The sequence below is a fragment of the Musa acuminata genome, chromosome BXJ1-1, assembly GCF_036884655.1.
Source record: "Musa acuminata AAA Group cultivar baxijiao chromosome BXJ1-1, Cavendish_Baxijiao_AAA, whole genome shotgun sequence".
Taxonomy (NCBI): Eukaryota; Viridiplantae; Streptophyta; class Magnoliopsida; order Zingiberales; family Musaceae; genus Musa; species Musa acuminata.
Genome location: NC_088327.1, coordinates 13,343,674 through 13,354,670, shown reverse-complemented (window position 1 = coordinate 13,354,670; position 10,997 = coordinate 13,343,674). Strand labels below are relative to the sequence as shown.

The 10,997-nt window shown below is 38.0% G+C and overlaps 2 protein-coding genes across 3 annotated transcripts; both read left to right on the top strand.

The window, feature by feature from the left end:
* Positions 1-428: 428 nt before the first annotated feature.
* LOC135674841 (diacylglycerol O-acyltransferase 3-like) lies at positions 429-1,513 on the top strand. The gene is made up of 2 exons (XM_065185075.1): positions 429-842; positions 937-1,513. Exons 1-2 carry the CDS (start codon positions 480-482, stop codon positions 1,444-1,446), a joined length of 873 nt encoding a protein of 290 aa, XP_065041147.1. The 5' UTR covers positions 429-479; the 3' UTR covers positions 1,447-1,513.
* Positions 1,514-2,405: 892 nt separating this feature from the next.
* LOC103997141 (aspartic proteinase) lies at positions 2,406-10,658 on the top strand. 2 transcript variants are annotated; one of them, XM_065185067.1, is made up of 14 exons: positions 2,406-2,538; positions 4,797-5,165; positions 5,278-5,338; positions 5,552-5,646; positions 5,753-5,865; positions 6,007-6,175; positions 6,270-6,309; positions 6,393-6,457; positions 8,572-8,685; positions 8,792-8,856; positions 9,062-9,215; positions 9,301-9,420; positions 10,099-10,187; positions 10,308-10,658. In XM_065185067.1, the coding sequence occupies exons 2-14, from the start codon at positions 4,818-4,820 to the stop codon at positions 10,390-10,392; spliced, it is 1,518 nt and encodes a 505-aa protein (XP_065041139.1). In that variant the 5' UTR covers positions 2,406-2,538; positions 4,797-4,817; the 3' UTR covers positions 10,393-10,658. The 2 variants fall into 2 exon arrangements, with proteins under 2 accessions (XP_065041139.1, XP_009416564.2); XM_009418289.3 differs by having other exon boundaries at positions 2,447-2,601.
* The last annotated feature ends 339 nt before the right edge of the window (positions 10,659-10,997 follow it).

Sequence of the window (10,997 nt, the reverse complement as noted above, 5' to 3'; positions counted from 1 at the left end):
TTTTGCTTGGGAGGAGGATAACGGCTTCCTTCCTTAGCTGTCGAAAGACATCAACCCTTCCATGTTTCGTGCATTCCCCGATTGCTTCCCTTGAAACAGCCGTCTCGGTCTGATGTGGATATGGGTATATTCGTCTTAAATATTCTCCCAGGCATCGGGCGATGACGCATCGTCCACGTTCATCCAATCTCGACCGTCCAATGCTGTACCGCTCAATCGAACGGCCCGAGTCGAGCGAGCTCGCGTGGCCGGAACGCGATGGCCAATGCCGCGGCGTGCACGGGCGGAGATCGCCACGAGCCCTTGGCGCGAAGCATCTTCATTAGTCCACTTGTACGACACGTCATATTCCACCAATCAAAATACGGAACGTGGAACGCAAACCTCTTTATATGGGGGCAAGACGAGGCGCCCCCGGCCGACGTGCAGAACCTTCTTCCCCCGCACCCCGCCTACGAAACGAATCAAGAAGCCGAGCGATGGAGGTCTCCGGCGCCATCCTCCGGCGTTCCCCTTCCGTCTCGGGCGCCCGGGCCCTTCGTGATTCCGGCAGCAGTGCCCCCGCCGGTCCGTCGACCGCGGGATTCGGGAGGAGAACGAGGGTTTCGGCTTCGCCTTGTGGGGTCCCAAGCGGCGGAGGGAGGGGAGCGTTTTCCGGCGCGGGACACCTCAAGTACTACGCGTCGCCGGTGCGGTGCGGCGAGGGGAGGAGAAAGGAGGAGAAGAAGAGGGCGAAGCTGGTGAAGGGGTTGTCTAAGGATCTGGCCGCTCTTTGCACGCTGGGGATCGGTGCCGACCCCGGCGAAGGCCTTGCCAGAGAAGTCAAGGGGAAGATGATCTCGGTGAGGCCCAAATTTCCTTCCTTTTGTCTTACTCTTACTAATTTCCAGATCGAACGATGTCTGAGTTGTTTCAGTGTTGGGATTGTAACATCAGGAGGCAGCAGAGCGTTTGCTGGTAGAGCTGAATCAGCTGAGAGCCCGAGAGAAGGAGACGAAGAGAAAGCGAAGAGAAGCGAAGGCCGCCAGGAGGAAGGACTGCGAATCCTGCAACGCCGAGGAGGTCGTCAGAATCAGCAAACCAACATCAATTGCAGCATCCGAGTGCAAACCGCAGACTCCGGTGTCAGAATGTTGCAGCAGGGGCGGAACAGCGGTGGTGGAGAAGCCTATGAACAAGATCGAAGTGTGCATGGGAGGGAAGTGCATAAGATCTGGTGCACCGGCGCTGATGGAGGAGCTCAACAAGAAGATCGGCTTGGAAGGAGCGGTGGTTGGGTGCAAGTGCATGGGCAAGTGCAGGGATGGGCCGAACCTTCGAGTCTTGAATCGCAGCAGCACTAATGCGAGCACGAATCCTTTGTGCATCGGCGTCGGGTTCGATGATGTCGCCACCATCGTGGCGAACTTCTTTGGGAAGAAGCATGAAGGCCTTATAGCCGCGTAGTGTTGACCATGTCACGTATGTAGCGTTTGCATCTATTTAGTGAGATAATGCCATCTATTGTTTTTCATCTTCCAATTCAAGAGAGGAATTGAAGATTCAACTCTATGAGTTTAAGGATTTATTTATGAACATTATTAATTTTATAATATTCATAAAATGAGGATAATTTCCCCCCTATATATATATATATATATATTCTTCCAAAATTTAGTTTTTAGTATATTAATCATGGTTATCATTAATTTTGTAAAAATACCAAAATCTTAAGTACCTAAAATATCTTTAATTATATTTACCTCTTATATTTTCAATAATTTGGAAGGAATATTTATGTAATATTAAGTATACAACTTAAAAGTGCAATATACAAAAATCAATAACTTTAGAGACATATATATATATATATATATGTATATATATATATATATATATATATGTATATATATATATGTATATATATATATGTATATATATATATACATATATATATGTATATATATATATGTATATATATATATACATATATATATGTATATATATATATGTATATATATATATATACATATATATATGTATATATATATATGTATATATATATACATATATATATGTATATATATATATATATATATATACATATACATATATATATATATGTATACATATACATATATATATATATGTATATATATATATATATATATATATATATATATATATATATATATATATATAACTTGATTAATTACAATTTATATTGGGTCTGGCTTTGGATCACATTAGCCCGGCCCAAAATAAGGTAGCTATCTCAATTCAATTCCAAACCCACAATGAAAGGTGGTTGACTGGATGAGTGTTGAGACCAATTCTTCTCCTACCCGTTTCAGGTACCTTTGTGGAAAGTGACTTGAGAGAGTTACTTGGGTCATGTGGGCCTGCCTGTGTGGAACGCTCTACCGTTCTGGGTACCGACGCGGGTGGTTGTTCTAACCTACACTTCTGCTGCCTCTTTTTATTCAAGCGCTCCCTTCTACGAGTCCCTTTACCATCTCAGTTCTTATCTCCGCTTTCCGTAGCTTAGGTACCGACAGGGTATGAGCTCACCATCTCATGATCTCCGGGAACTGTCATAAGGATCAGAATTCTTTGTTTATGGTAGTTCTTTTGGATCGCTTAAGTTCTCAGTAATAAGAATGTTTTAGTTGCTGCTTTCTGAGTTATTTCATCTCTAAGCATCTTTAGATCTTTGATTGAATTCAGAAGACCTAGGGTTTCCTCCCTGGGTTCTCTTTTGGCAATTTTTGGTGCCTTTGATCGCATGAGTATGGTGCTATAGATGTTATCTTGTCTTGATGTTGCTTCTTTGTTTTCTGTTGGACTTGTTACTCTTATTAGGAAAGGAATAAGAATTCTGGTGACTACATAGCTGCAAGGTTCTAAGCAATAACCCACCATAGCATCGACAGTTACTTTGGTGTTTGATCTCATATTTGACTTTCGCATCAGTGACAGGTCTGACCTTTTCAGATAAAGAAGAAAGAAACTCATTACCTCTAATGATTCACTTTCTTTTAATTAATAAAAAAATACTAAAAGGGTTTTTCTACATTTTTCCATGTGTTCTTCAATCTTTATGCATGAAAGCAAAGTCTCCTTGTTGAATTTCTTTCTTTTTTTAAGTTTCATTTTCAGAAAGTTATTGTCTAGTGAATATATTGATTTCCCTTATTATGTTTACATATTCACAGCACATTCATTTTTTAGTCCTTCAGAGTATGTCAGGTCCAAAAGAATGTATTTAATGTGTGGTATCTTTTAAATCCTGATAATGATTAATATTATTACTTGCGATATATTGACTTTGATATTGCCTGACATCTTAAAACTGGAATCCAAGTTCTTATGGTTTCCCTAGAATTGTATCAGTAACTCAGCTTATCACTGCTTCAGATGTTCAAACGTCAAACTCTAATCCGATAATCTTTGTATGTTTTACTCAGTTCTACCTCTCTAAAAGTATCTATTAATTCCTCTGTTGACCATGGTTTTTCTTGAACTTATATTTTTTCACTTCTAAATGTTTCTGAAGGTCTATTTGTTTTTGTACGACTCCTAACAAGGAGCATTCATCATCCCTGAAGTTGTGTGGGTGATACATGGTGCTAGTGTTATTCCTTCAGTTTGCTAGATTTGGCACTAATTTTATTTTAAAAAATGTTAGGCTTTGTAAATTGCCAAGGTCCTTTATTATCCTAGGCGCTAGGCATTCGTCCAGGCAAAGCAAGGCATTTATCTTACGAAAATTATAAAAATAGAGAAAATTATTAAAACAAGAACTTCAATGAGGACAGAGCTTTATATCAAATTACCAAAACACCATATTACATTCATCTAGCTCCCTTTTAAATAAAACTCTGTCCTAATGGAAGTTCTTGTTTTAATATTTTCCTATTTTTAAATAATAAAATTCAAAATTAAAAAATTATTGATAATCTAGCTCCAGTGATCATCAAGGTCCAATACATCATCATCAGCTTAATCCATGTTATCATCTCCCCTATCATTTGATTCATTCTTCACAATCTATTTTTTGTGTCACAATCAACTTCATCCACAGCAAGTGCCTTAAGTGCTTTATGCCTCAATTGAAGCACTCGCCAAGGCAGCCCCCAGTTGAAGGCACCTCCCTAGAACCCTTGTGATGTTTGAACCTTGCATAGCTTGAGCACTTCTTCACAACATGGTTTTGCACTGAGCATTTACCCTCTCTGGTATCATGTAGTTAGGTTTTATTTATATAAATTGAATTGTTTTTCTCTTATGCTCATTTTAGTTGGTATAAAGTAAATAGGATTAATAGCAAGATATGTAATACCGTACCGTACCAGTGTTTCGAGGTTGACTTGGTATGATATGATACCGGTGTACCGAGCGGTACCGAATAATTTTATATATTTTCTTTTATTACTATAGTACTGTAGTACTATCACAGTATAGCACTGTAGTTCTGTAGCATTGCTACAGTGTAATACTGTAGCACTGTAGCGGTACCGGGCGGTCCGCAAATTGGTACGCCATCGGACTGATACGTACCGCCCGGTACCATTTGGTACTGCATACCATGATTAATAGTCTATCTTCCTCGTTGTTGCAGCAGCTGTAAGTATCTTGTGCAATTTATGGGCTGATTTTTCTTGCTTTCATGCTCTCTATCCTGTTGAATCCTAAATTCTTAATATGATGATATTTACTACTTCCTCTTGTTTGTAGCTTTGTCTTTTTCTGGAACATGTTGTCATCTGCCATACTTGCTAATGCAATATTTTTCTCTGCTTTCTGGTTTATTACAGGTTCCAGGTAGTTTTTTTAAAATGGACCAGAAATATCTGTTATGGTGTATTTGTTTCTGGTTTTTTACTTGCTCCCTACTCCATGCCTCATCTGATGGTTTCCTGAGAGTCAAACTTAAGAAGAGACCCTTGGATCACAATACTCTGGATGCAGCAAGAATTGTGAGGAAAGAGAACATGCATAGTCATAATAATGCATTTCATCATAATCTTGAAGATTCTGATATTGACATAGTATCCCTCAAAAACTACATGGATGCCCAATACTTTGGTGAGATTGGTATTGGCTCACCTCCGCAAAACTTTTCTGTCATTTTTGACACTGGAAGCTCGAACTTGTGGGTCCCATCATCAAAATGCTTCTTTTCTGTAAGTCTTTGATACAATCATTCATGATAGATTAATATGTTCATTTCAATTGCTTTTTTCTTTTAATGCAATTGAAAATATAGTTTAAGTCTGTGAATTTAATTATTTACAGGTGCCATGTTATTTTCACCATAAGTACAAGTCAGGTTCATCAAGTACTTACAGAAAGAATGGTATAGTTTTTATTCCTTGTATCTTGACCCAGAAGATATTCAAGCACGTGCTTTCTCTGAACATTGTGAATTTTTGGTCTACTACAACTTATCTCCAGTTTCTGTTCAAACTTCCTATTGCATAATTTACAAATTTGAGGCTGAACTGGATTTCTCTTTTATCCTCTATGTTTTATGAAGGAATAATTCAATAATATTTTTTTTTCCTATCAGGAAAGTCATGTAAAATAACTTATGGTTCTGGGACAATTTCTGGTTTCTTCAGCCAAGACACTGTACAAGTTGGTGACCTAGTTGTTAAAGATCAGGTGGGTATTCTCTATGTATCAATATCCAAATTTGCATTTTGCATCACCTATTCTTTGCAGGTGTGATTCCCTACTAGATGCAATCATAGGAATTGTCATGTTTCAGATTTTCATAGAGGCAACAAAAGAATCAAGCCTGTCATTCTTACTGGCAAAGTTCGATGGCATTCTTGGTCTTGGTTTTCAAGAAATATCTGTTGGCAATTATCCACCCATTTGGTATGGATTTGCATGATCTCAGGAAACTTCTCCTTAAGTCACTTCTGAGCAAAAAGAGATTGCAAATATTTTCTGTGCATAAAACAAAGTTTACTCATATTTTTTGTCATATTTTAAGCTTTTATGTTTTCTTTTATGCAGGTATAACATGGCTAAGCAGGGACTTATTGAGAATGAGGTTTTTTCTTTCTGGCTTAATAGAGATACTGATGACATGAATGGTGGTGAAATTGTTTTTGGAGGTGTTGACTCAAAGCATTACAAGGGTGATCATACTTATGTTTCAGTTTCTCATAAAGGATATTGGCAGGTAGAGGAAATTGAAGATTTGTGTAGGCAAATTAGTAGTCACCTCATGTATTCTGGTGATAACTTTGTGCTTAAATACTTTTATCTTTTCTCAGTTTGAGATGGGTGATTTTCTAATTGATGGCCAGTCTACTGGTAAAGCTTTCTTTCATCAAACATCTACTATTTCAGGCAGCATCTTGCTTTTTGATGATTTCAATGGTCCTTTTATTTTCTAGGCTTCTGTTCTGGAGGTTGTTCTGCTATTGTTGATTCTGGGACTTCCTTGCTGACTGGTCCCACAGTATGTGCTTCCAAGATTTTTTTTTTTTTTTGTCAATGTGCTTCCAAGTTTTAGATGCTAGTAAGATGATTTAAGAACCTAATTTGCAGATTTATTCTAGATTTATTCTACCAGTTAAACTTTGTGATACAAATTTGTGACTTATTAATTCGTGTAGCTACAAGGATAAGTTGTTTGACATTGTTGGATGGCAATATGCAGTTCACAATGTGTTCGTGTCTTGCTTAGGACAATTTCATGTTTATATTCTGTCTTGTTTTCCAATGCACCTTCATAGACAACTTTGATGGTCATTTCTTTATGCAGTAATGTTAATTGTTCATCAAAGATATACATGTGAATCAAATACTATATTCTCCTTTTATGCTATGTGGTTATCTTCAGTTTCCTGAGTTGTCCTCTGTAGTGTTAACTGGGCTCTTGTATACGCCCTGTGTTTATCACAATGCATGTGGATGTGCCTCAACACATCAGACCCAATCTGACTTATCTGTACTCAGCTGATCCAAGGCCAAATCTGCAAATTCGGCTAATGCTAGCTGATTTGTTGCTGTCAATGGACAGAGGAAGAGGACTAGTAGTAGTCCATAGAAGTCCCTGTTACCACCCACTGTCAGTACTCTAGCTGGTGAAGGGACAGATGAAGAGAGGAAAAGAAGAGGAAGGATGCGCCTGCTGTGTTGTTCTTCTTGGTCCATTCTCTCCACTATGCTGTTGCAACTAGTTGTGTGTGCATGTGTGCACAAGAGTGATACTTTCTCATGATTTTTTATATTTCTTGATGTTGTGCCTCCATATATTTAAATACAATGTCACAATAGTCATGTAGTGGGAATTGATGGTGTGCTAGATTGGTTACTGCAACTAAATTAAATATTTTGGTTCATGGTTAAAAGTCTACTTTTTCCAAGTTATTGGGCTAAAAGGTGAAACAACTCCATGGACACTCCTTATCAGCTAACATTTACTTTGATGGTATGCCTTCAGTTAGCAGTCCAACACCCATAAGTGGATTATGAATTATGTATTGGATCTTGATAAGGATGTCAAGCATTTGAGTGGGAATATTTATGATGCTAGAGTGGGGCCATGGCTAGAGTCGATGATGGATAAATTGTTTAGATAAGGTTTGGTGCTCTTGCTACTAGTACTCCGTGCTTAAGAATTTTGGACCATTGTTATGGCTTCCACATTTTTGAAAAAAGTTGATTATGGATATTGTACCGGTTGGGTATGAATTGTGTTGCCTAGAATATCAGACACTTGAGAATGTTTTTCAAGATCCCTTGAAAAGTTCTACTGGTTAATAAATGACAAACAAGAAGCAAGCAAATAGCAATGATCTAATTTTCACAGCCTACTAATCAAGAAAGTGGAGGTGGCTACATTGTTTCATAGCCTGGAATATCAGACACTTGGTAACAATGGCTACGTTGTTTCATAGCCTGCTGATCAAGAAAGTGGAGACGGCTTCATCTCTACTCCTTTCTGGGGGTAAGGCCTATGTAGTTTTGGAACAGTCACAGTAGTCTTTGTATGGTAGGCTTGGGTCTTAGAAACAATCTATCTTGACATGAGGGAGGTAAGTCTAAGAGAATTTGACCATCCTCGTACCCTCAGTGTTAAGGACTTCATTCAGTTTGCATGATTCATTTGGTGGATAAAATTCTAAATGCAGCTCAACTATGTTCGGATTGCACTTAGTGTTTCAATTAAAAGAGGTATCAAGAAATTGTTATGTAAAATTTCCTATCAATATCCAAGAAAAGAAATATTTCTGATTACTGGGAACTTGCATGAAGGCAAATATAATTTGCATTCTTTTATGAATAATACAGCATGATATAATAGCACATGCATCGATGTGTATTATGTTAGCTACATTAGGATAGCAACAACACGGTGAATGAATTGTAATTTCCTTTAGTTTCCAGGATTGTTTGATGCCATTTACAAGTTAGCCTTTACTTGTGCAACATTCTTTGGTTAAATTTACTAGTGAAGTTTATCTAGGATAGAAGATATTTTAACTGTATGAATTGTTCAGTATTTACATATTATTATTTAGTTAAGGTGGACAACATGTAATTTCTGATCCACTATTTTGGCTTTAGACTATTATAGCCCAAGTCAATCATGCCATTGGTGCTGAAGGAATCGTTAGCATGGAATGTAAAGAAATTGTTAACGAATATGGGGAAATGATACTTGAATTACTGATAGCAGAGGTTTGTTCTGATGGTTTTAGTTTTCTGGTCTGTTGCCCTAATAAGTACAGATGTAATTTAGTGCCCTCTACAATATCTTCATAACTGGTGACATGTTTGACTGCAGACACGACCAGTGAAAGTGTGCAGGAAGATTGGCCTGTGTGAATTTGATGGAGCTCAATATGTCAGGTTAGTCAATTGCAATACACCAACAAGCCACAATATCCAAACTATTTGGGGTCAGCAGTCGATTACACATTGCTATATAGAACTTTATAAAATGTTACTTTGATGGTAATTTTAACAATTTTCATAGCTGGTTCTTTCAATGTTTCAACTTCTTCATATGCCCCACTATTTCTTTTGTCAAAATTATTGAAATTTTGCCTTGCAGCACTGACATACAATCTGTCCTTGAGAAGCAAAAGGACAAAACATCTGTTAATCAAGATGTTCTATGTACTTTTTGTGAGATGGCTGTTATATGGATTGAAAATCAGCTCCGACAAAATCAAACTAAAGAACACATATTAGCTTATGCAAATGAGGTTGCTTCTCTGTTAATGCATAGTCCAATTTAAATTTGGTGGTATTTTTTATTGTTCCAAATTGATTCGTATTGACATTTTCCAGATTTGTGAACGCCTGCCAAGCCCCATGGGAGAGTCAGCTGTTGATTGCAATCAGATTGCAAGCATGCCAAATGTTGCATTTACTATTGGGAAAAGAACATTTAGTCTAACTCCAAAAGAGGTGCGGTGCTTATGTACTAGATCCCATCACTTCAGATATTTATGAATGTCTTTTATTGGTCAAATGAAATATGTATTCTTTCTTTGTTCTACTTTCTACTCTCTAGACTTCATCTTGGTTACTTCGAATGGAATTATTAAATATTTCAAATTACCTAGATTTTTATTTTGGGCTTGTGGAATTATGGCCTCTGTACTAATTTGCTAGGAATTGGAAAAAAATGTTGCTGCTGTCATTTTTTATCCCTTGAACCTTGAAGATACTTTGATCAGAGGTTAAAGTTAATTAATTGAGCCAGCATTTCTTTGCATGCATGTGTGCATGTGTGTGGGCGGATGTGCATATGCGTGCGTGTGTGCTGTGTCTGATTGCACGCGTCTGCACTCGTGTGTACATGTATGTGTGCCTGCATGCATATATGCATGTGACCGTGTGCGTGCACATGCACATGTGCCTAACTAGAAGGGAAGCTTGCTCAAATGACCATTGGTTCACCATAAACATAGAAATGCTTTTGCTATCATGTTCATGTAAATGATCGGCTCTCAAGCAAATCTTGGCCTAGTTTTTTTTTTTTTTTTTATTGCTTACCAGTCACACCATCAGTTACTGTTGAGTCTTTTAGGTCTACCTTGTTCTCGTTGTTGTAATCGCTGCACTTTCTCGTTCCCATTCCAGTATGTTCTCAAAGTCGAGCAAGGAGGCACAGCAGTCTGTTTAAGTGGCTTTACGGCAATCGATATACCTCCTCCTCAGGGACCTCTCTGGTATGTGATACCCATGTTTGTCGATTGCAATAAAGATGGCTATAAACCAAGTTTACCATATAAGAGATACAAATGCATGAAGTACCTTCAACCTGTTCTTATGAGAAGCCTTTGGTGCAGGATTCTTGGAGATGTCTTCATGGGCGCTTATCACACGGTCTTTGATTTTGGCAATAACAGTATAGGGTTTGCCGAGTCTGCTTAAGAGGATTGCAGTGCAACTTAGCTCATATTTACCTGTTTATAGCCTTGTAGATAACAGTGAGCTAAAAGGTGGATGTTGAAATGTAGACTAATACAAATATAAACCGCTCCGGTACCCATGGTAGGCAAGTTTGTATGTTGCTAAGTATCCAGATATTTTAAGGCCGCCGTGTTTGGTCATACAGTTTATAAATATCAAAATAATGGGGCCATAGACTATGTGGATTCATACTTTATATGTTTGGTTGTACAAGAAATTTCTGTTTATCCTCTTCTTTCAAAGTTTCATAATTGACCATTTCTTTGGGCCAAATGATGATCTGTTGGTGATAAGCGTAAATTCGGACCACAGATATGATTTTTCTCTTGCTTAAATCTGACCCATCTGTTTGTTTTGATGAGCTACGCTGGGAATGCTGCTTAGTTGGATCATCGAGTCTATATGGAGATGTTGTAGTAGAGCTACATAAACTGTGATTGCACTTGGAATTGATATCATTCTTTAGGTATCATTCTGTCATCATAGTTTTGCGGAACTCCTACGATTTGTGTGATAAAGGTGAAACAGTATTCATCGTTTCATGCAGGAAAAGGCAATTCAACATG